We start from the raw sequence: 25,756 nt of genomic DNA, 5'->3' as shown, positions 1-25,756 counted from the left end.
TTTGATGATGACCATTCTGACAGGTGTTAGCTGATACCTCATCGTAGTTTTGATTTGCATTTCTCTGACAATTAGCGACATTGAGTATCTTTTCATGTGCCTATTGTTCATCTGTATGTCTTCTTTGGAGAAATGTCTATTCAGGTCTTCTGCTCATTTTTTGCTTGGGTTGTTTGTTTGTTTGATATTTCTTGTGCTCCCACGTTGGTAAACTATAGTTCCTGGCACTCCACTGCCATACGCAGCGCAGTCTCCTCCACAGAATCTTAGGACTGTCCCTGGCACGAGGCCCCGCCCCTAATGGCCCCGCCCAGCTCCCCACCTCGCCTGCTCCTCGCCTTAACTCGTGGCCGCCCCCTTACGACCCCACCCCCGTGTAGTTTCACACTATTTCCTTGGGCTTCTGGGCCCCTCCCCAGCCCAACTCCAGCTTGCGTGTGGCCCCTCCCCTCACCGCTAACCACACCCCTACATAGTCCCGCCCCTCGAGGCTCCACCCCCAGCGGCCGGGGGTAGGGTGGCGGCTGGCCCAGCCGGGCCCCCGCTGCCCTCGGCCCTGGGCGCTGGGTCGGAGCCGGCTGGGCACAGCGGGGCAGGGCGAGCGCTCGGTCCGGGGGCTCTGAGGCGAAGATGGCGTCAGGCAGGCGCGCCCCGCGCACCGGGCTGCTGGAACTGCGCGCCGGGGAGGGCTCGGGGGCCGGCGGCGAGCGGTGGCAGCGGGTGCTGCTCAGTCTAGCGGAGGACGTGCTGACTGTGAGCCCCGCCGACGGCGAGCCCGGCCCCGAGCCTGGCGCCCAGCGGGAGCCAGAGCCCGCGCGGCTCAACGGCGCCGCTGAACCGGGCGCCGCGCCCCCGCAGCTGCCTGAGGCGCTGCTGCTCCAGAGGCGCCGCGTAACCGTGCGCAAGGCCGACGCGGGCGGGCTGGGCATCAGCATCAAAGGTGGGCGCGGGGGCACCCAGGGCACGGGTCGTGGTGTCTGTGGGACTGCCGAGGGCGTAGGGGTCTCGGGCTGGCAGCGCGTACTGAGGACGTGGAGTTGGAGGACTTCTGTCGAGGGTAAGGAGATCTGAGAAAATAGAGGGAAACGAAGGCACCCGGAGCACCAAGGTCGGAGAAGATTTTGAAAATCAGAGGTCGCAGTTGGAAGGCACAGGTGTGGAGGGTGTTGGGGGCGCACCAAGGACACGTGGGTGGGGAGTTCTGTGTGGAGGCTAAGAGACGTGAGACTGGTTCCCTCTCAGAGGTTGCATGGACACCAAGGACAAGAGAACTCCGAGGAGAGCAAAGGTTGGAGAAAGGGGAATGAGGCCTGGGATGCTGCTTGGGCAGGGAAGTGGAAGTCTTCAAGACACAGCCAAGGTGGGAGAGAGGGGTAACACTTGGAGTCAGGAGCACAGGGAGGGAGGCATTGGAAAGGTAAGTGAAGGTAACTGGCTGGGCTCATAGGCAGGGAGCCAGGAAGGGCCTAGAAATCAGAGGACCCAGGAAGGCTGTGTACCTAGGTGAAGAGCTCTGACAGTTGGGTTTGAGTTTCCTGATTTGACCATTTACACCTTGCAAAGGATTGAGAGGGACTCTCAGCCCCCAATACTGACAGCTTTCTTTAGGGTACAACCCAGACTATGTTTCAGTCCAGGATCAGCTGTGTGAACTCAGACCTAAGTCATTTCCCTCTGGACCCGTTTCTTTAACTATGCAATGAGGGTAATAATAGTGTTGGGATGTTTCTATGAATACAGGAGTCTGAAGTACTCACCCTGCCAACACATAGTAGGTACCTGGTTAAGTTTTGCTGTTCGATGACAGGAAAATGGAGGCCAGGAGAAACTCCCAAAGTAACTAACCATAGTGCTAAATGGTTCACCATTCCTACCCATCTATTTCTCAGGCTCTGAGCCCCCAGAAGAGCACTAGCTGCCTTGGGAAAGGGTGGTGTCTGTCCTCATATTACCCTGGATGTGCACTGTTCCGTTGCCCTGGTGCTGGCTCTGTTCCTGGTGCTTCCAGACCCTTTGGTCTCAGTGAGGGGCCGGGGATGGTGGTGACTTGGCTACTACCACTGTGTGCCAAGTACTGTGCCCAGTACTTTAGGCTCATGATCCATTTCATCTTGGCAACAAGTGGTAAAAGGTAGAGAGCATACATAATCCTCATTTTGCAGGTGAAGAAACTGAGACTTAGAAAAGTAAAATGACTTTCCCAGGGTCACGCAGTTAGTAAGTGGCAGAGCTGGGATGTTAACCTCAATTATCAGGCTGCTAGAGAGTACCCAGTGTGTACTCTCTTGCCCAGGGTCACCCAGCTGGTTAGTGGCCAAGCCGGTACCCAGGAGTGTCATTTCTCCCCTTTGAAGGGCAAACTCCCATGCAGTCAACCAAAGAGATCTAAAAGTGGGAAATAGGAAAACCAGGGAGAAGGCACCAGTTTTGCCCTCAAACTCCAGCATGGGCTAGGCCAACAGATCAATCTAGAAACTGGATCCTCAGTGTGTCAAAGCAGGAAGAAATTTAGAGTTCATATAGAGTTCCATTTTGCGGATGGACAAACTGAGGCTTGGAGAGAAGGGTCTAAGTTCACATAATGTGACTCCCTAGCTTCATGCTTCCAGGTTGGGGTGAAGGTACTTCCAGGAGTTATCAGAGGAAATACTAGCTCCATTCAGTTCTTCACGTATGGAGACTATGCTCCTGTTGCCATGTTGATCTTTCCTCTAGGGTCTAGCCCAGCCCAAGGCAGCCAGGAATGATCATAGAGTCAAAATGAACTGAAGTCCGTACTTTCAGGTGGAGGAGGGCAGATATAAATAGAAACCCCTTCCTTTCCTAGGCCCCAAGCTCTGTGCGATGCAATGAGCAAACTGTTGGAACTGTGTGGGGGTCAGAAGGGGCATTCCTGTCCTACTATGGCCACCAATTTCTTGTGTGACCTCGGAATTATGACCTCCTCCCTGGGCCATTAGCACCTCATCTTTGGACCAGTAGTGTGATAGCTGAGGGTCTGACCTATAGTCTACCACAGAGTTAAGGGTGTTGGTTCTGGATCCAGGAGACTGAGGTTTAAATACCGGCTTGGCCACTAACCAGCTGGGTGACCCTGGGCAAGGGGCTTCTCTCCACACTTCAGTTTTCCTGCTAGGAATCTGAGCATGTGGTTGGGGTGTTGTGAGGATACAATGAGACAATATTGAGAGCATTTAGCATGGTGCCTGACACTTGATATGTGGAACTAATGTGAACTGTTACTACTGTTTCTTATTTTAAAAGGACATTCAAGAGGTTAGCAATAAAGCAATTCAATAATGTATCAAAAATGTATCAGAGACACAGTTCAGATAGGCTTTTGGAATCTCTAGACTTTAAGGCCTTGGTTTTTAGCCTGGGTTCTAGGTTGTAAAGCTTTCTGATTGCTAAAGAGATCCTTTGAAGCCATAGCAATAGCTGACTTCTATCTTTGTTGCAGGTTGGAAGCTATCAATGGGCTTTCCCATTGTGGGAAAATTGCTTAAAATCCAAATATTTAAGAAAAGTTTATTGAAGCATCTTGTAAATTACTTAAATACTGCTGAACTCCCAAAGCGTTTAACCAGATCCATTATAACATTATAAATTTAAAAAATGACATAAGTATTATTAGTGTCCAAGCTCCTAAGACTCCTTTCTGAGATTCTCTTTACTGTCTACCCCTTCTTTCCCAGTGCTGGGCTGGTCCCAGCAGGAGGCCTTCAGAAATAATTTTGCTTCCTAGATATGTCTCCCAAATGTTGGAGTGTCTGCCTCAGTTTCTTCCTCTTTCTGTGCCTGTGCAGGGGGCCGAGAGAACAAGATGCCTATTCTCATTTCCAAGATCTTCAAGGGCCTGGCAGCTGACCAGACAGAGGCCCTCTTTGTGGGGGATGCCATCCTGTCTGTGAATGGGGAGGACCTTTCTTCTGCCACCCATGATGAGGCTGTACAAGTCCTGAAGAAGACAGGCAAAGAGGTGGTGCTGGAGGGTAAGCACTGGGGACCCCAGGGATGTTCAGTTCTTCCTTACCTCCCCCAAGTCTCAGGCAGTGGGGGCTGAGAGGTGGGCAGGGTTGAAAACAAAAACAAAACTTGGGGCTCTGCATTGAGACCATGTGGGGTTGGTGGGGGAAGAACTGGCACAGAGCCAGATAGATTTGATTTTCATTTCCTCTCTCCCACTTCCTAGCTCTGTGGCTTTGGACAAGTCACTTCATTTCCCTGAGCTTTAGTTTTCTCATTTGTAAAGCAGGGATGTAACTTCTGCCTTGCTGGGTTGTGGAAATAGGACAAAAGGTCCACGGCAGGGGCTTTTGGTCCACAGTAGGATTTGCCACCCAGTGAATGACTCACGGGAAGAGCGGGGCAGGGACTGGGGAAGGGGAGGCTAAGATTCTTTCCTGGGAAACTGAGAGGGCTCTCAACTCTAGGCTCTCCTCCCACCCAGGTGTCCTAGAACCTGCTTTGGGAGAAGACTGACCTTTATGTGGCAGAACATCAGGTACTTCCAGCTAGGATCAGAGAAGATTTTTTTTTTGATGGGGGTGTGGAGGTGAAACTTGGTGGTTCCCCTCCACTGTCCCCTGTCTGTATGGTCTTAGATGAGACCTTTATCTTCTCTGGACCTCAGTTTCCCATCGATCATGATAGTCTCTTGCTGGGATTGTCCCATATCTGCCTTTTGCCATGTCTCTCAGGAGGTTTCTGCTTTGCTCAGCCCTTTCCTCAAACTCCACTCTGTCAGTTCCGGAAGCTGTGGGGGCCTGAGGAATGTGTCTTTGGCTCATGGCCCAGAACAGGCACAGGGAGATGGCGGAGGCTGATGGAGAATGCCATGGCCAGTGAAGCTGCTGAGCTGAGTCCCAAGCCCAGATCCTGATAGACTGCCTTTGTTTCCCCAAAGAGGTCTCCAAGAGGCCACAGAAACCAACACACTCTGGGTGATCTTTGGCATTCTTGTGCCCTGACCTCAGTTCTCTCTCAGTTTTGTTTTATTTTATTTTTATATTTTATTATCTATTTAAATGTATTGTGTCTATTTAAATGCTACTATTGCATTTTGAAAATACTTAAAGCTGACTCTGCAGTATTGGTCCCTAAAAGCTTAAGTATATCAATCATATTTTAACAGCAAAGTTAAATAATGAGATCACACATCAATGATATGGATATAAGAAACGTTTCCTCCCATGTGTCTCATTGCCTTGATATGTCTAGCCAGTAATGCAGTTTGAAGCAGCTGAAATTTATTAAAATGACATATTTTTGTTAACTTGAAAAGCTTTTAGTTTCTGCTGTTTGAAAGTTTAGTCCATAGATGGTAACATCTCTACCATAGACACACTTATAATCCACACTGAGGTCCCTCTTACCTCCTCATCTTTAGGTTGAGAATGCCGCTATCTGGGTTAGCAGTGTGGATCATTCTGAGAAGGTAGCATCTCTGAGTGTTAGATATTTGAAGCATCTCCTGATTTAGAAGCTAATACTCAAGCCTTCTGTCTAACTCATTCATTCCATTCCTTCCTCACTAAGCAGGAAACATTTCCAGGGACCTACTATGTACCTGGTGTGCCAAAACTTGGGTCAGAAGCTAAACCAGACCTAGGCCCTTTCCTGAAGGAGCTCATCATTGGGTGGGGAAGATAAAATATAAATACTCTCTCCTCCACACAAACTATTTAAAAGTCAGTGTCTAAAATCCCGTCTGCTCTGTGATGAATCTGGCCTTGGGTAAGAGCCTTATATTCTCTGGGCCTCAGTTTCCATATCTGCTGTGGTTAGACTAGATCAAAGATGACTAATAGCTTTCATTCTGAGCGTACGTCAGCTTCTCTAGTGGCTACTGGGAATTCCATATTAGAAAGATTAGGAGGCCTTATCTGGACTCAGCAGAAAGTAGCTGGAACTGATTAGCAATGTCCATTGCAGATAGAGTAGGGAAGAGCAGTAACATGTGTACCATCCCAGGACTGATGGTCTTGAGCACTCATAGGAGATTCTTCATAGAGCAAGACCTTTCCTTGGCAAACCTTGCCCCAGGTTTCTGAGTGGAGCCTCGCCTGCATCTTGCCCAGCATAGGATTTGGCACACAGTAGGCACTCTCTAAATGCTAGCAACTCTCCCCCTGTCCTAGCATTTATATAAAATTGGTATTATTTCCTCCTTAAATGTTTGGTAGCATTCTGCAGGGAAGCTACCTTTATAGAAAGTTTTTTAAGCTGTGATTTTAATGTCTTTAATAGGGTAATTTATATGATCTTTTTTCTTGAGTGAACTTTAGTAGTTTATGTCTTTCAAGGAATTTGTCCATTTCATCTAAATTGTCAAATTTCATGGCATAAATTTGTTTATAATCTTCCCGTTGTTTTCCTCTCTCTTAGATGAGAGCCCTTTCCTGCTGTCTTTCTCCCTCCTCCCTTTATACTGCTCCACTTAGTGGCTTCAAGGGGACTCTCTGTCTCATGGGGCAGATGGCTAAGCAAACCTACCAGATCCCTGACCTGTCATAGGTGCTGTGGTGGAGTCTGCCCAGGGATTGGAGGAGGCAGTGGTCACCTCTCTCTGGGTGGTCAGGAAAGGCCTCCTGGAGGAGGAGATGCTGGCACTTTATGAACAATAAGCAGGTGTGGGTTGCATTCCAGGAGGGGGAGCCGGGTGAGCAAAATAATGGAGCTGTGAAATGACTGGACTTACCTGGGGAATTGCCTGGGAAATAATTCAGCTTTATCTGAGCCTAGGGTGTGAGGAAGTGAGCGATGAAAGAGGAGGCTATTCAGACTGACAGATCCTGCAGGACCTTGAATTTTAGACTTAAGGAGCTTGGACTTTTCTGGAAGGAATCAGAGAGCCATTAAAGAGCTTTCAGCAGTGGTGCACGTGGTCAGTTCTGTGCTTTAGCTGCATCAACCTGGTTTGGTTGGAAAAAGATGAATGTAGATACAGAAGGGCAGCAAGGAGGCTGGGGCTGTGAACAGGAGGGAGAAGGGGATGGGTCGACCTAAGCAGGCTTGGGTAAAAGGAAGAGTCTGGAGGTTGGCCTTCTTATTAGATTTTCCCAGCTTTTTATTAGTTGAAATCTCTCAAGCTGCTCTCCCACAGGCTTGTGGAAAGAGGTAATTCCACCCATGGCAGCAAAGGGGTGGGGGTGGGCCCTGCTGTCAACTATCTTTGAACTGCAGGGGTGATCTGAGAAGCCTGGAGGACGTGAGGAAGCTAGGATGCTGGGTTGTGGCTGATCCTTGAGATTTAGGGGAGTTTGTGGAGACTGGGCAGCTGCCCTAGTCTGGAGCCAGAGCTCCTGGAAGCCTCTCTGGGCCTAGGTTCCCCGCTAGACCTCAATCACTGGTCACATTGTTCACGCTTCTCCCCACTCCCACCCCCCATCCTACTTCTAAGGTCATCTCCAAGGGGCCACAGAAGGGTGGCCTGTCCTTTGGTTGTGAGTTTGGCAGGGCAGCTGGGCATCTTTCCAAAGGCCTGTGCTTGATGTGTACAGAATTCCCTGAGAACATCCTAGAAGGAAAGATGTCACTGGCAAACTGCGGTTCCCAGCCTGAATCCTGCTTCCCTGGCCTAAGTCAGGGTCTCAGCGGGGCCTCAGCAACCTCCACCTGTCTCCTGGACCTTTCCCTCTGTGAATTCAGGGGTTTTCACAAATGTCTTGAGCCTCTTCTCAGCCACAGGAATGTGTTTGTGACCAGAATCTGGGCCCAAGCTGGCCGCCAACACGCCTCTGACTGCTGCTTAGAGAGGCCCATTTTGTGTGCAGATCTGGAGCCTGGGCCAGCCTGGGCCCTTGGAGACCAGGCCTGGGGGGGAATGGGAGGGACAGCCAAATGCCCCCCACCCCTAGTGTGGCTGGCAAGATAGGGGCAGAAGGGAACCTGTGATGCATTAAAAAATAATACTAAAGGACAGTAAAAATGAATAAAGTCAAGTTTAGTGCTTTGTACAAAGTGGAAAAGGTTCATCTCACATAAAGATCAGGCTTTTAAAAGATACAGGCATAGAGTAATAAGTACATAAAGACACGGAGAGTAATAGGAATTGCTATAATCTCTGTTTTACAGACAAGATCACCAAGGTTTATTGAGAATAAATAATTTTCTTCAAGTCATACAACTAATAAATTGGCAGACTCAGAATTCAAACCTAAAAAAAAAAAAAAGAATTCAAACCTAGGTCTCTCCAATTGTAGAGGCCAACTTTTGTCTCTGCCTTGGATAATATCTACCTCACATGATTGTTTGCAAGATTAAAAAATAATGTAGATAACGTGCCAAGCTCAGTGCGCATAAGTAGGTACTCAGTTATTTTATTTGCTATTTATAAGGATGAAACAATGCATTTGAAGTGCATGGCACGATGTCTTCCACATAGTAAGCATTCAATAAATGTCAACCTTTATCATCATCACGTCAACAGCATTGGTGTTTTCTCCAGCAAAATTGAAGGTCTCTGAGGACAGGAATCATATGTAGTTTATCTCAGAGCCCCAGGCCTGGCACCATGCCCAGCTCACATTACATGTTGGTGAGTTTGGGGAGAGTGATCACTAGGGGACATCTCTGACCCTTCCTACTTTGCCTTTAACCTCATCAATTGCAGTTGACTTTTGTCGATGTTTAAGATGGGGCTTAAGGCTCAAGCTGGGCTTGACTGACTCCTGACAGTTTCCATTATGAGTCCTCAGAACTCCAAGGCCCAGTGCCTGCTGGCTCATCCCCTGGGAGATGGACACTGCCAGGTGTCCTGTTGAAAATTTGGCTCAGTACATCACCACCGTCAAAAGTGGATATTATTAATGGATGCAGCTAATTTGAGTCCACCCTATTCAGCTTAGTCGAGGGATGCTGTGCCTCAGAGATGCCTGAAGGACTCCTGACCTGAAACAGAGATGTGAATGGAGCCCCTGTCCAGTCCTCCCATGACTGCAAAGACCTGTTGTTCTAATTATTATTCTCAAGAAAACATTAATTTGGCTGTGTGCACACGCACACACACGCACACAGGGCTTTGAGCCATGTGATCCCCCACAGACGAAACTTGGCTTAATCCAGCCCTGGCGTGTTCCCCAGATCTTTGATTAAAATGCTTGTGGGGCTCTGGAGGCAGGTTTTGGCCTCGGTTAGCAATGTGAAGCTGGCTGCTGATGGGGGTGGAGGAAATAATAATGATAATGAGGAGAAGGTTAATAATAGTGATGATGTCTGCTGTTTATTAGCACCTGCAATGTGTTAGACACTGTGCGAAGTAAGTGTCTTCCACATGTTATCTCAGTGAACTCTCAAAACCACCTCTATAATTCAAGGTAAATTGTTCATCCATTGTACAGATGAGAACACTGAAACTCAGAAAGGGTGAAGCGACTTGCTGGAGGTCACACAGTGGCAGAGATGGAATTTGAGGTCAGATCTGTCAGATGTCAAAACCCATGTTCTTAAATATACTTACTGCACTGCAAGTCATGTCATCCCTATGAGACTCAGTTTATTCAATTTATTCGCCTGTTAAATAGGACATGGACTGGTCCCATTGAGTTGGTGTGATAGGTGAAGATGTGTTAGTAAGATCTGAGCTTTGATGCTTGGTATATAGTAGGCACTCAATAAGTGCTTCTTTCTCCCATTGCTAAGATCCAAGTAGGTATACTGAGTTGATGAAAGCTTTATCTTTGGATCCTGGCTAAGATGGTTTGGAATGTGGTGATGTATTTTTGAAAAACGAACTAGAGTTTTAACAAATGTAAAAAATAATATAAGCTTATAAAAAAACCACAAGGGAGTAGAAAGCAATGATCTTCTTATAGAGATAACCGCTGTTACTATTTTCGCACATTTCCAGAGAAAAGTTTCCATATTTGTTTTTATCATTAAACAAATTGAGGACATCTTTCCAGTTCAGCACATGTAGCTCTGTTTCATTCCTTTTAACCTGCATAATATCCCATTATTGGGATTCATACATTGAACAAATATTTACTGAGCCCCTGCTCTGTACCAGGACTAGATGTAGGCACTAGGGATATAGCTGTGAACAAGACTGAGCAGTCTGCCAGTCAGAAACATCTCATTTTTGGCAGGCCCTATTTATGGAATTCAAGTTATTCCTAGCCTCAAGCACCACAGACAATGGGGCCATGACCCCTCTGTGCACCTGTGAGCATTTATTTGAAGCGGGATTCCTGCAAAGAGTATTGCAAGGTCAAAGCGTTCACGGACCTTTAGGACCTTGATGGACGGTGTTTCCTACACAGCACAAGGATGTGAAAGGTGAGATTTTTACGTTCCAGAGTGTGGCATTCCGGGCAGTGCTGCTGCAGGACTTGCCAGTGGCTGGGAACTATTTATAGTGCATTATTGCTGAACCAGCAGAACCTTAAAGGTCATCCTTTCCAGAGCCTGTTGCAATGCCAAGTCCTCTGCACACCATCCTGAGTGGGCAGGTGGGCAGCCTGGATTTGAATCCTCACAATATCTTACTCAGAGAGCTGGTGTATTAGTGCCCATTATATGGGCAAGGAAACTGAGGCTCAGAGAGACCTTGGGACTTGCCAATGCCAGATAGTAAGCGACAGAACCTGGTTTGAAATCTTTGTCACCACTTTTTGTACCCATCCCCTTATATTATCATACTAGGAATAGCAGCAGAAATAATAACCACACTACTGTTTATTGAAGACTTAGTCTTTGCCAGGCAGGGCAAAGCACTTTACAAGTATTGACTCTCAAAATGCTGAAGGTAGATATATTTAACTCCCATTATGAAGATGAAGAAATAGAGCCTTACAGAAGTCAAGTCATTTGTCTAAGCTCATGGAGCAAGGAAGTCAAATGTAAGCCTGCCTCACTCTAGAGCTGAATTCAATGTTGTGTCCAGGCTTAGAAGCCCCAGGACTGTTAATATTCATTCATTTAACCCATTTCTTGTTTACTAATTACCTGGTATATGTCAGGATTATTCTAGAAGCTGGGGATACCCTAGTAAACAAGTAAACAGGTCCCTGCCCTCACAGAACTGACATTTTGGTTAGAGGAGAGAGACTGTAGACTAAGAAGCAAATGGATATATCATGTAATTTCAGGCAGGGGCAAGTAAGTGACCACCCACTGAACAGACAAGAGACAGCTTGAGCTTAGAGGACAGGCTTCAGCCAAGACTCAAAGCCAAGACATTCAGTCACAAACATTTACTGAGCACTGGGATAAGTCCTGGGGATACTGTGCTGAGCCAAAACAGATGTATTCTCTTCTCTCTGCAACACATACGTACCCTCCCAATTGTCCTGAGCCAGGCTAAAGGTCCTGCTTTGTCTCTGTTCCTTGTGTTTCTAGTGGAATCTCTTCCTGGCTCCTCGAGGCCAGGACTGGCTTCTCTCCTTGGCGGAGTTGGGAACCGGGGCCTCTGGAAGAGGCAGGGTGTCCTGTGTGTGCATCTGTCTCAGCTTCCCTGAAGAGGAAGGGTCCACGTATCATTGCTTTGCCAGGTTCCTGGGCCAGGGGTTTGGCTGGGAAGGGTGTGGACACCTGCTGAGCCTGTCCTTGGAGTCTCAAGAATGCTGGCCACAAGGCCATGGTCTTGCCCTCAGCTCTGTAGGCCACCACCCTTGGGCAGCCCCACCCTGCCTGCTCGGGTGACTCAGGCAGAAATCATAGCAGGGAGGAGGCCTCAGAGCTGGGCTATTTATGGCCAGACTCTGGGGCCCCCAGGTCCCCACCCCTACTCTGGGGCAAGCTGATTGGTTTGTGAAATCCAAGCCCCATTTCGGACACCAGCTGGTGTGCTGTCCATTTATAGCACGTTCCTGTGGGAAAGGAGGAGGATCCACTTATGGGATGGCCTGGGTGTGCAGGGCCTCTTGTAGTTTCTCTGGCTTCAAAGTTGACAAGTTCATCTGCCGAGTGCGGAGCACAGGAGATTCCTGCTGGATTCGGAGGATACAGAACTGAGTCTGTCAAGGTTGCTGCCCACACAGTGCCCTCAGCCTGGTGGGAGACACAGAGTCCCACACAGACACATAGAAGACTGGGGCCCAGGGGCCTGCAGAGGTGATGGGCATGGAGGATCCTGAGTGGGCGTCTGGGAAGGTTTCCTCGAGGGGCAATGTCTGCGCTGAGCCGGGAACGCCTGGGCTGTGGCGCCTTCTCCCTTCTGCTGAACGAACCTGTCCTGTCCTGGCGTTTATTTCTCCATTCACAGGACACTGACTCTGGTGTCAGATCAAACCTCATTTCTGTCCTCTGGGAGCTCCCATTTTGGTGAGAGAGACAGCCCTAACCCACAAAATCACAACAGAGTTCTAAGGCTGGGCAGAACCTGTGTCACATGTTTTATATAATTTCATGTAATTTTGACATCTCTCTAAGGTTGACATTGTTCCTCTTTCATTGACTGGCAGACTGAGGGCCAAAGAGGGAATTACTTTGTTCATGGTCATACAGCTAGACAGAACTGGAATTCAAATCTAGGAGTGCTTGTCTCTACACCATGTACTAAGGGCATTCTATGCAGGGGGAACTGCATTTTCAAAGGTGTTTGGAAGCTCCTGCAGCTTCTGAGAACTCTGAGAAGGTTAGTATGATTGGATTAGAGGGTGAGATTAGGGCTATGGCAAGAGGTGAAGCCAGAGAGGAAGGCAGGGCCCAGGTCCTGGAGAACCTTGAGGTGGTGAAGGGTGCAGGGAGCCCGAGCAGGGCTTTGAGCAGGGAAGGGGTGTGGCTAGTTATAGTAGGGAGAAATATCAGTTGCATCCTGAGTGGAGGTGAGAGGGTAGGGAGTGGGGAGGTGGGTGGGTGCTGTATTGGTTAGGATACTTTTGTCTGCAGGTAACAGGAACCCAGTTCACAGAGGTTTAAACATTGAAGAAAATGTGTTTTCTTCCAGAATACCTAAAGTCAGCATAGCTCCAAGTGGATTAATTTAAGGCCTCAGCATCCTCAATGTGTGGACCCCAATCCTGTGGTCAAACTGACTGTCATTGCTCCAGGACCAACCACCCCTCCCAGCAACTTCTAAAGGCTGGAGGAGGGGAAGGGGAGGGAGCATACTTCGCTTCACAACTCACTGGACAAAATTGTATCATCTGCTCCTTTCTAAGCCAATCACAAGCAAGAGGGATGGAATGACCATGATTAGCTTTGACCAGTCAAGATTCTCCCCCTGGGTTGGGGAGAAGCCCAGCCTATAGGGCTCAGCGTGCTGTTAGCAAGGAGAAGAGGAGCGGGGGCAATGGTTTGGCTGTCAGATAAGCTGTTATGTCCCTCCTCCATTGCCCCTTGAGACCTAGTCCTGGGGTAAGTCATTGTTGTAATGATAAGGATGAGTCATTTTTAGTCTTAGTTCCCAAACTTTAGACCTAGGTGTAATTCTCTCTCAAAAAAAACAAAACACAAAAAACTAGCTCTTGTTTCAACATAACTTCTCTTTCAGCCCCAGTAGGGTTTGTGACTCCCTCTTACTTTCATCCCTGTTTGCCTTGGATCCTATCTGAGCATCAAGGGCAGTCTTCTGGGATAGAAATAGTTTCTTAACTGGTTCTTTCAGGAAGCTGGGCCAAGAACTGCTTCTCTACCCCTTCCTGGCCTGTCTACTCACAGGTAGAGCATACTGACTGGACTTGACTGCAGATATTAGATGGCTGGTGAGCCAGATGGCCAAGGGGGTAGGGGTGGCTGAGAGGAGAGGAAGGGAGGCTGCCCGAGGGCATAGGCATCCTTCACTAGGGCAGCAAAGGGGACAGCCTGGCTGAGGGAAGAGAGACCAGTGCTTGGGCAAGTCTTTTAACCACCTTGACATACACACTGTCTTCCTAGTAGCTCATTTTAGAGACAGGAGACTGCTGCTCATCAGAATTGGGAACAATTCAGATGCCAGGACAAATGTGGCAGACGCTGTTGGTTGTCTGCCTACCAACCATTTCCCCTTCTTCCATGCTAACAGAGCCTGATTTAATTGGGTGGGAATATGCTTAGCCCCAAAGGCTGAATTGTGATTGGTTTAAATCAATCATGACTATTCCCTTGTACTAATTATTGTTCTAGAAGAGGGCATGCAGCCTAGTCAGGCCAATGAGATATAAGGCTTCATGGAAATATTTACATTTCTGATAAAAGGGGAGGTGTGAGAAAACAGTCCTTTTTCTGCCTGTCTCTTCCCTTCCTGCTTTGGGTTTTGTCATGTAAGGAACGGCTGGCTTGAGCCTGTGGCAGCCATCCTGTGGTCATGAGGGCAATTTCAAGAGAATGGCAGAGAGGCCTACCCAGAATGCAGTGTCATGGAGCCACTGAACCAATCCTGAAATTGTTTTCCTCTAGACTTCTTGTTACAGGAAATCATAAATGTCTTTATTGCTCTCGCCCCTTCAGCAACAGCATGTTCTATTATTTGTGGCCAAACTCAACTAATTGATAGAGCAAGAATGACCAAATGTTTTGTTACCAATCAGCCTTAATTGATTGGTAATGACTGCTGTAGAACACTATGATTGATTGTTTAAGTCTTCCTTGAGTAAGGGATAGAGAAGTGGTAGTGCAACACCTGGAACGTAGTAGGTGCTCAAGAAAACTGACTTTTGTCTATGAATCTCTATTCCCATCAAGCTCTTTTCATATCAACCCTGTCATGATGTTGCATTTTTCTTCTAGCTGCTTTTGTTAGTGAGATCTGCCTTTTCTGGAAAGGTATGGGATCCAGGCTCCACTCAAGACTCTTTTGGTTGCAAATATCATAACTCCTGTTGGGATGGCAGACTGGCTTTCTAGAGGAGGAATATCAGATACCGGAACATTAACAGGTGCCTGGCAGGGCTCTCCCACTGTTTCTCAACATGCATCTCCATTAATTATCTCATTGTTTTTTAACATGTATTTCTTCTTAAAAATCATTTCACTTTATTTTTGTTTTTTTGGGGGGGGGATTAGATTGATTGATTGATTGATTGATTTAATGAAGGCACTGGGGATTGAATCCAGGACCTCATACATGCTAAGCACACACTCTACCACTGAGTTATACCCTCCCCTCCATTAATTACTTCTCCCTACAAACCAGCTCGCTCCTCTTCTCTGTCCTCAAAGCAGAAGCTGGTTGCCCCCATAGCATTCAGGTTTGTTCAAGACACCAGTCTAGGATCCGTCAACAGTCTCAATTTGAGTAGTTTAGTTTGGGTTGGTATTGACCCCTGGTCCAGAAAGCATAGCCAGGAGGGCAGGGTCACATATTAGAGCATGACTTTATGGGTCAGTTGGGCAGAGGAAGTGAATAAAAATCTCAGTTCCTCACTTGTACTAGCCACATTCCAAGTGCTCACTAGCCACATGTGGCTAGTGGCTACTGTATCAGACGGTGTATATAGAGAACGTTTTCGTAATCACAGAAAGCTTTGTTGGACAAAGTTATTCTAAGAGGAGTCCACTATACTCACTCAGTGATGATTAGTTAGAGCTAAGAGGGCCCCTAGACATCTACATTGACCAGCGTACAAGCCATACCCCTGTAACCAGACTGCTATAACATATTGTAGCTCAAATATTAGAAGCTCCTTGCTTTCTTAGGTAACATTTCAGGTCTGACATGGCGTCTCCAAAGCCTCAGCATCCATTTATTTCTGTTTTATTGGCCAGTCTTCTAAAGCGTGGCTCATGTTCTCCTGGTCAAGATGGTGACCCTCCAGTCTGTGTTCCAGCCAGCTCAACCCTGTCAGAGGAAAAGATGGGGAAAGGGAGGATATGTCCCTTTCATTAGTGGGCAGAATTTGGTACCTGTCAGAGATTTTAGTCTAGAGGAGGATAGTGATAGTAGATTCTTCATAAATTAAACTCTTAATGAATTAGTGACAATTGTGATGTGTGCTACATGGGAGCCCGTGTCACAGTGGTAACTGCTGACCTGTCCCCTTCAGTCAAATACATGAAGGAGGTCTCACCATATTTCAAGAACTCTGCCAGCGGGACCTCAGTTGGCTGGGACTCGCCTCCTGCCTCGCCCCTTCAGCGACAGTCTTCCTCCCCTGGCCCCCCACCCCGGGACCTCAGTGATGCCAAACGCGTGTCCTTGAAGATGGCATATGTCTCAAGGAGGTGCACTCCCACTGACCCAGAGACCAGGTAAGCCTAGCACAGGGGGCAGCTCAGACAGACATGCCCTCTTGTTAGGTGGTGGGACCAAAGGAACGATTCCCCTGTGTTGCAAGTGACAAGCACCATGCCCAAATGTAGTAGGTGCTTAAGAAATGTTAGTTGAATGGATGCAAGAGTGAAGTTACGGGGATGATGGTGTGCTTTGCTTCTCTCTTCCTTCTCTGGGATGTTCACATCTGAGGAGGAACTTGATCTGCAGAGGAGCCCTGGATTCTGGTCTTGATTCTCCTTGGACTAGTCCCTCTTCCTCACTGACCTTTAGATTTCCCTTTGTGAAATAGGGATATTGAACTCAGTGAACCCCTCCAGACTCTTCCAAGTTGGCTGAGGTTTTGAGCTGTCTGATAACATTTGTGTCAGGGTCATGGTAGGTTACCATCCATCCTTCATATCTGAGCAGCCCTTAACACTGATGGTAAAATTGATACCAGCACAATTTAACTCTCATAGCAACCCTATGCGCAAAGTCCTATGGTTTCACCCCCACTTTATACATGAGGACAGAGAGAGGAAGTAACCTGCCTAAGATCACACAGCCAGGAAGGGCTGGAACTTGTCTCATTCCAGGTAGTCCTCTCTGCTTCAGTAGCTTCAGTGCTTGAGTGATGGTGGCGGTTGAATGGAATATATGTTGACCAGATGGGGTGTACAGTATTGGGTGGTGTATATATGGCACGGGCATAAAAGTCTTGTGCTGTGGGTCCTGGTTACTGCCGAGGTTCAATGCCAGGCAAATGCCCAACATTGGCCTCGAGGGCTGATGAGTGTTCAGCATCCAAATCTCCTGGCCCTACATGATGCCCCAGCCCTAGACTGCCCCATGAGGCAAGAATTGGTGATTCACAGGTCACTTATAGGTGCTGCACTGAAGGGGCACTTTGTGTTGGGTGAAGGTGAGGTGATATTAGTCCTTCCTGAGAATCATAGAACCTTAGGTTAATCATAGTTCCCAGCCTGATCCCAAACAGCACCTGAAGCGTGTGTGTATGTGCATTTCTATGTGTGTGTATGTGTAGATGGCCAAGTGTTTTTATGTAAATGGGAGCATCTGCATGGGCATGGTGTAGATTTGTGCATACGTGTTTGTATGTGTTAGTGTTAATATTCGTGTGTGTTGATGCATGTGTGTACATGTGCATGAGTGGTGCACACATGTGCCACTGTATGTGTAACTTGAATATATCTGGGGTTCTATATCAGCACAAGAGGTGAAGCCAGAGGAACACAGTCTGGGAACCAAATTATGGTGAAAAAGATTTCAAACTTTTGCTTAGTGTTAGGATTACATTGGGCTGCAAGTATCAGAAACCCCACCAAGCAATGGCTTAAATAAATGAGTTAATTTTCCCACATGTTTCCTAAACAGCAGTCAGCTGTTTAGGCTGCTATTAATGCTCAAGAATGCCCCCAAGAAATCAGGCTTCCAGCTTCTTCCTCTGTCATCTTTTTTTTTTTTTTTTTTTTTTTTGTGGATTTTCGTCTTTTTGGAAGCAAGATGGTGGCTACACCTCCAAGTCTGTGGCCATATTCTAAACAGGAAGAAGGCAAAGGACAAAGGAGCTGTCCTCCTGGGATTTTGTTCTTTTGCTGCATAACAAGGCATCCTAAAATTTAGTGGCTTAGATAAATAAGCCACTAATACTAAACTGTTAAAAATAAGAGTTCATTATTTCTCACAATTCTGTAATCTGGGCTGGCTCAGCCTGCCAGTTCTTTTGTTCTATGTGGTATCTGCTGGGGCTGGAAGTCTAAGAAGGCTGCTTCACCGTCACGTCTGCTGCCTCAGTGGGGATGGTTGGAGGAGCTGGGGCTGGCTAAGGATTCCCTTCCCAAGTGGCCTTTCTCCATGGATGGCTTGTTCTTCCTCTCTGGGTAGTGGGCCTTAGGGTGGTTGGATTTCATGGTGGCTTGGGAATGCCAGAATGGCACTTCTGGCACACTTTATTGTCAAACCAAGTCACCAGGTCAAGTAGAGGAGAAATAAGCTTCATCTCTAGATGAGAGAGGTGCACTGTGTGTACGGGGAGGGGTGTATTTGGTGGAGTCCATCTTTGGAAACTAACTACCATGGTTAGGGACGCTATACCTTTCATCTGGGAAAGGACACCCTTCCCCACAGACCCCTCTCTCTATCTCATTGGTTAGAACTGGGTCAAGGGCCAGCCCCAGCCATGAGGGAGCTGTGTAGTAGAGGAAGGTGGAGGTGGAAGGGGTTGGAATGAATGTGTGTGAGCTGTCCCCCAGTTTCTGCCCTACTTCATTGGTTACAGGAAAGCCAAAGGGGAGTGAAATTTTAATGCTTCACAAAATGTTTTTAAGTCCTCTCCCTGTCACTAACTCCTCCTGTGCTTCCTTGAAGCCCTCCCCCCTACACTGGCAAGCATGGCTTTTGGTCTCCTGTCCCTTCTCCCTTCTCCATTCCTCTAGTTCTTTTTATGTAGACCAACTCAGCCTACCAAGCCTTTCCAGTTTCTGTGTTTTTCTACCCTTGATAAGTGCATTACTTTGGTTCTGCACCACAGAAGAGAACCTGGGAGCAAGACAATCCTCCTTAGAAACCAGGAAAAAAGGGCAAAATCATGAATCCTCACACAGTGATTATTTTGGCCCCTACACCCATGTTTGAATGTGTGTGTGTATTTGTGTGTATGTTCCTGTGTGTGTCTGAGTTTCTTATCCCTGGACCCCATGAGGCTCCAACAACTGTGGCTGGAGCCCCAGCAGCGCGTGATACTATGGATTCCCTCACGGACATCCCTGTTGTTTCTTCTGGGTTTGCAATAGATGGGGTTCTTGGGCCAGATTTGTGGGTTGGGCAGCTGCAGCCCAGTAGTCCAGTGGACAGGCCCCCCTTCCATCTCATTTGTGCCTGCAGGTATCTGGAGATCTGTTCAGCAGATGGCCAAGACACCCTCTTCCTGAGGGCCAAGGATGAGGCTAGTGCAAAATCATGGGCAACTGCCATCCAAGCCCAGGTCAACACACTGATGCCCTGGGTCAAGGACGAGCTGCAGGCACTGCTGTCAGCCACCAGCGCAGCTGGGAGCCAGGACCTCAAGCAGATTGGCTGGCTGACGGAGCAGGTGCCTGCTGGGCCGGGGCTGCTTCTTCCCCCTCCTCCCCTCTCCCAGAGCTGACCCCAGTCCCATTGCCCCTCACTGTCCCACTCCACCCTGGCCCTCTGCCCTTTCCCCTCGTCGTCCCTCCTCACCACTGCCTTGCCCCCTGCAGCTGCCCAATGGGGACACCGCACCCACCTTGGCCTTGCTGACTGAAAAGGAGCTGCTCCTCTACTGCTGTCTCCCCCAGACCCGTGAGGCCCTGAGCCGGCCGGCCCGTACCGCCCCACTCATCACCACAAGGTATCGGCGGAAAGGCAGGAGTGTGTGTCCCACCAAGAGCTCGAGGGCTGATGTTCTAGACAGACCTCAGAAGCTGGGGACTCCAGTCCCATTCTGTCCTGAGTTGTTCCCCAGGTGATCTGAGGCAAGTCTGCCCTGTCTGGGCACTGGTTTCCTCATCTGTAAAGTGGGGGCTCAGAATGGAAGGATGTGAATCCCATCAGTCACTTGTGCATTGACACCTCCTCTGCCCAACCCTGAGCTGCGTGGCCCAGGTGCAGGGCTGATCCCCATAGTCTCTGCCCTTGGGGGCACCCAGGCTAGTGTGGGAGACTGACCCATAAACAGCCTTCACAACGCAGGGTTGTAGGAACCATTTAACTCAACCTGGCCTGGTCGGGCAAGGCTTCAGGCAGAAGGTGCCTTTTGAGCTAGACTTTGGCAGATGGGTAGAATTTTTGTATTTAAGAAAGGGTGGAAGAGCATCTCACACAGAGGGAACAACACAGTCAAAGGTAAAGAGGCATGAAGGGCTACCGCATGTTCATGGAACTATGAGTGTGCTGTAACCAGCATGTAGATTCTGTGCAGGAAATGGAGAGAAATGAGACAGGGCATGGGCGGAGCCTGATCTTACAGATCCCCTATTGCCTGGTTAAGGAATGTTAGCCTTATCTTAAGAGTTGTGGTGCAGTGGAAGTTTCAGCCTGACAGTGAGGTGGCTGGGGTTGTGTTTTAAACGCATCCCTGTGGCTGCCACATGGACTGTGCACTAGAGGAGGGGGATGGAAGCTGGGAGGCTGCTGCAGTTATTCCGGAGAGATGATGGAGGTGGGTGGAGGCAGCAGATGGAGGAGAAAGGCTGCATTTGCATTGGAAAACACATGGGTGGTAAAATTAACTGGGCTTAGTACTTGCCAGATGGGGAGGGTGAGGGAGGTGTCTGGGATGAATGGATGAAAAGGAGGTTTGGAGCTTGTGTCTGGGTGGGCGGTGGGATTGGCAGTGGGACTGGGGGTGGGAGTACAAAGGGAGGAGGTCAGAGAAAGATGCTGAGTTGAGTCCAAAGTGTGTGGAGGACAGGTAGGGAGCTTGGCTAGGAAACTTGAGGACTTGTGGGTCTGTGGCTTAGGGCTGGAAAGTGGGGGACTGGGTATCAGCAGCAGCTCCAAGGGGGAACCGAGGCTCCTGGAGAGTGTGTGGAGTAAGAAGCAGGAAGGACTAAGGGCCGGAACTCTGGGGTCTGCTGCCCAGAGAAGGGCAGTGAGCTGCCCAAAGTTACAGAGCTCGTGGGAGTCAAGCTACAGGGTCTGGGCCCTTGTTGTCCATGTCGCCTCAACCCAGGCTGGGCTTTGGCACATATGTCAGGAGCCTGCTGCCTACCAGGGACAAGCAAGCCATGAATTGTCTGCCTAATCAAGTGACTCATCAATTCAGGCCCCAAGTGTTTACTGAGCACCTCCTATATGCTAGGCATGTTTCAGTTGCTGGGAACAGAGTAATGAACAAATTAGATAAAAATTTGTACCATAGGTGATAGTCTAGTGAAAATGACAGTCTAAAACCGACTGAAATAATAACAAATAGTTACAATTTCTGGTACCATGATGAAAAGTAAGGCTAGTGGGTGACGGGGTGCTGTTTTAGACAGGGAGGTCAAAGAAGTCTTTTCAAAGGAAGTAGCCTTTGAGCAAAGGTCTAAAGGAAGTGAGGGAGTGAGCAGTGCAGATAACCAGGGAAGAGAGTGCTCGGCAGACGGAACAGCATGTGCAGAAGTGCTGAGGCAGGAGAGTGCTTGTGTTTGAAGACACCAGCAGGGCTGGAGCTGAGGGGCTAGGGGGAGGGTGGCAGGAGATGGTCTCCTGTGAGTCAGTCAGCGCCTGTCTGAAAGTTCTGTCCCCCCATTAAGTGGTGAAGGAGCCATAGGGTCCCTTCCCAGGTCACCAATCCTTTGGCCCAGAACTACTTCCCCACTGCCCAAGGCCTCATGCTTAGCCCTCTGCCCCCTGCCCCCAGGCTGGTGCACTCAGGCCCCTCCAAGGGCTCGGTGCCCTACGATGCAGAGCTTTCTTTTGCCCTGCGCACGGGCACGCGCCATGGTGTGGATACTCACCTGTTCAGCGTGGAGTCACCGCAGGAGCTGGCTGCCTGGACCCGCCAGCTGGTGGATGGCTGTCACCGGGCCGCTGAGGGTGTGCAGGAGGTGTCTACAGGTGGGCTGGGTGGATCTGGGAGTGCTTTTCTGGTAATGAGCCTCTCATCCCCAGAGGCATTCAAGTTTCCTTCTCTAGGGTGCTTCAGGAGGGGGATAGAAAGTGGGATTTGGGGTCTCTGAGGGTCCTCTGTTTTGGACATGCAGGTGCCCTGGTAGGTAGTGAGACTCTTTTCCCGGGGGTTTCTTGTTCTGGCTTTGTGATTCCACTGATGAGGGTATAAGAGATGGCACTTGGAGTAGGATTGCCAGAAAAAATACAGGACACCCACTCAGATTTGAATTTCAGGCAAACAACAAATAAATTTTTAGGATATGCATGTCCAAATTATCCATTGTTTATTGGAAATTCACACTTAACTGGGCAATTCTACATGTCTTTAGGTCTTCAAAGGCCATGCTTGGTGGGCCTGCTGATACCTTTTTTAGTCAGTGGGCCTCCTGTCCGTGGCAGAGTTGATGCTCCCCCTTTCCACTTCTGGTACTGCGGGTAGTGGTACTGGAAGTGGGGTATAGGTTTTCTGTATTTTAGAGTGTGGGTATCTCTCTACAGGGTGGGTGTACAAATGGCACGACAGACAGTGAGCATCCCACCCACAGTTGTATGCAAGCCTCACTTTTGGAGCTGCCAGTGGGGACTGGAGGAGGGCTTGTGGTCTCTGAGGTGCTGCTGCACCCATGCCCACGCATCCTCCCTGTGCCCACGTCCTCTCCACAGCCTGCACGTGGAACGGCCGTCCCTGCACCCTCTCTGTGCATATTGACAAAGGCTTCACACTGTGGGCGGCTGAGCCAGGTGCGGCCCGAGCTGTGCTGCTCCGACAGCCCTTTGAGAAGCTGCAGATGTCCTCAGATGATGGTGCCAGTCTCCTTTTCCTGGACTTCGGGGGCGCTGAAGGAGAGATTGTGAGTGGAAGGGGAGGGGGGCTATGCTCTTCTGGAGGCCAGGCTAGATGGGGCTCCTGACACTTCTCTTCATCCACCCTGCAGCAGCTGGACCTGCATTCGTGCCCCAAAACTATGGTCTTCATCATCCACTCCTTCCTCTCAGCCAAAGTCACCCGCCTGGGACTCTTGGCCTAGAGGTCGTCAGATGCATTAGCCCTGAAGAGGGGGTATCCACGATGTGGTCTGACCTGGCCCTCCACTGATGCCTGCTTACTGCTGGGCTGAGGGAAGGGAGAGGAAAGGAACAAGGATGCAGAGACACAGCCCCTGCGGGATGCTGGGATAATCTTGGGGGACCGGGACCCAGACTCAGGACACAGGGGATCCTGCCAGTGATGGGGTGGCCTCCCTGCTGCCCCCAACCCCACCAGTGCCTTTTGTGGATAGATATTTTGTGTATAGAGAAGCCATTCCAAGCCTGGGACCTGCCCCTGTGGGGATCCTGACCTCCAGCCAACAACTGCCAGGCCTTCTAAGGGGCCCCTAAATCATCCCCAGTGGCCCCACCTCAAGCTGGATTCCCCTGGAGTCTGTGGCAAGAGAAAGAGGAGGAGCCTTTCTGTTCATTTCTCCCCTCAGCTCCACCACCTTGGAGCATCTGGTTTGTCTCTTCATCCTCTCTCTCCTCATTACTCTTGGATAAATAAACAGCCTGTGAGCACATAGGCAGCCTGGCCCAGTGTCTGTGGTTTGTACCTTGGCCTGTGAGTCCTGTGGTGGCCCCTGCAGTCCCAAGATGGACCAGACCTAGGACTGGAGCCCCTTTCCTTGGAGAAAAGCAGACCTTTAACCACAGAGCCAGAAAAGAGCATATTGGTTATCTACTATTGCATAACAAATTACTCCCAAATTTGGCAGCTTAAATCAATGAACATTTATTAACTTTCAAGTTTTTCAGGTTAGGAATTTGAGAGGGGCTAAGCTGGGTTGTTCTTGTCTCAGGGTCTTTCATGAGGTTATAATCTAGCTGTCGGCTGGGGCTGCACTCATCTGAAGGCTTGGCTGGGCTAGAGGATCTGTTTCCAATATTTCTCACTCATGGCTGTTGGCAGGAAGCCCTAGTTCCTCACCACATGGGCCTAAGCATAGGGATGCACACTCAGTGTGCTCAGGACAAGGGAGCTGTCTTCCCCAGAGTGAATGACACAGAAGAGAGAATCAAGAGGAGTCCACAGTGCCTCTTACTACCCAGTCTTGGGTGCCACATACTGTCACTTCTGCTCTATTCTATTCATTAGAAGTGACTCACTAAGCCCAGCCCACACTTGAGGTTGAGGGGAGGGGAATTAGGCCCCACCTCTTGAAGAAAGTAATGTCAAAGAATTTGTGGACCTATTTTAAAACCATCATATGAAAAACAAACAAACAAACAACCATCATAGAGAGCCTCTGGCCCCTTTCCTGCAGAAAAGAGGATGCTTGGACTGTACTTCGTGGAATGTTTCTTTGGAAGCTGTATCATGCTGGCTGTAAGTGAGCCCTACTTGCTTGAGTTGTCCAACAGTAATGAGAGCTGTCATTTACAGAGTGCTTGCTATCTTCTGGGCACTGTGCGTACATTTCCTCATTGGATCCTAGCCACAAACCTATGTGATAGGCATGGCAATCTTTATATCACAAGTGAGGAAACTGGGGCTCAGAGTGGGAGAATGACTTGCCCTAAGTCATACAGCTATGAAATATCTGAGCTTGGATTCCAACTAGGTCTTTTTGACTTCAGAGACCTTGTTTACCTTAGACACTTTCTGGCCCTGCCCTGTCCACTAGAAATATAGTGCAAGCCACATATGTAATTACCAATATTCCAGTAGCCACATTTAAGAAAGAAAGAAAAAAGGATAAAAACAATTTTAATAATATATTTTATTCAACTCAATAGATACAAAATGTTATCACTTCAACACATAATATAAAAATATATTAATGAAATGTTTTACATTCTTTTTCTCATACAAAGTCTTCAAAATCTGTATTTTATAGTACATCTCTATTCAGATGCCAAATTTTCCTTGGAAATCTTTGTATATAGATTTCATAAAATTTACAGTTGAAAAAAGTAGATTCACATAATCAAATAGTTCCAAAAGTACCAACGTTTTCTAATAACTTAATTGAGTATCAGTTTTTAAGTTAAAATTAATTAGCATGGAATTAAATTAGTTCCTCATTCATGCTACCTGCATATCACATGCTCAGTAGCCAAATGTGGTTAGTGGCTATTGTATTAGACTAAGCAATTCTAATTCTAGGCTCCACATGAGGAAACTGAGGCCCATATGAAATCATGTAACAAGCCAGAATCAGAGTTGGTTCTAGAAACCTGGGGAAATGCAGGAAAGCAGAGTTATTCCAGCTTTGTCCAACTCAATCTGTCCACACATCTGTCAATCCACTGTTCATTTGAGAAACATACAGGGCACACCTACTGTGTGCTAGTCCTTGGGGCCAGGAGCTGATTTTCTGGGAGCATGACTAACAGGTCCCCATGCACAGGGAAAAGAAATTCATCAGAAGCTGTCAGTCAAATGTGCGACTTTGACTGGGTAGATGCATGGCATGAAATACCAGAGAGGCCACCCCTTGACCTGCTGTGGAAGTGAGGGCAGGTTTCTCTCAGGAGGAGATCTGAAGCTGACGTCCATCCAAAGGAGCATGCTAAAAATTAGCTACTGCTGCAGTAATGCTATGGACAAAACCAACCCCAATCTCAGTGACCACAGCAACAGGTGTTTATTTTCATGCTTCTGGGGCTGCACATTGACTGCAGTTTGTTAGAAGCTGGACTTGACTGGGTGGCTTTGGTCCAGGCTATGGGTTGGGCTCAGGTCTGCTCTATGTTTGTTCCTTCTGGTGCTCAGGATGAAGGGGCATGAACTCCCAGGGCATGCTCTTCTTCTGGCAAGTCACTAGAGTTCAAAGATAAGCATGGTGCAAAGCACATTTACATTCCTTGCACTTTGTCCACATTCCATTGGCTAAAAGAAGTCAATTCACTGGACCTGGCATTGGTGGGGAAGGTAGAGAGGAGGAGTAATTGCTCAGTAGCAATTAAAACAGTCATCAACCAGCAGCAGTTAGTCAGGTGGGAGGGGGAATAGCATCCCAGATGACA

The 25,756-nt window shown here is 48.4% G+C and overlaps 1 protein-coding gene across 1 annotated transcript; it reads left to right on the top strand.

The window, feature by feature from the left end:
• The first annotated feature begins 490 nt into the window (after positions 1–490).
• Positions 491–23,318, top strand: SNTA1 (syntrophin alpha 1). Its single transcript, XM_006202644.4, has 8 exons — positions 491–940; positions 3,807–3,992; positions 15,906–16,110; positions 19,019–19,226; positions 19,375–19,505; positions 21,501–21,697; positions 22,415–22,602; positions 22,687–23,318. The coding sequence occupies exons 1-8, from the start codon at positions 631–633 to the stop codon at positions 22,777–22,779; spliced, it is 1,518 nt and encodes a 505-aa protein (XP_006202706.2). The 5' UTR covers positions 491–630; the 3' UTR covers positions 22,780–23,318.
• The last annotated feature ends 2,438 nt before the right edge of the window (positions 23,319–25,756 follow it).

This window comes from Vicugna pacos, chromosome 19 (assembly GCF_048564905.1).
Source record: "Vicugna pacos chromosome 19, VicPac4, whole genome shotgun sequence".
NCBI lineage: Eukaryota > Metazoa > Chordata > Mammalia > Artiodactyla > Camelidae > Vicugna > Vicugna pacos.
This window is presented reverse-complemented; position numbering and strand designations above follow the sequence as displayed.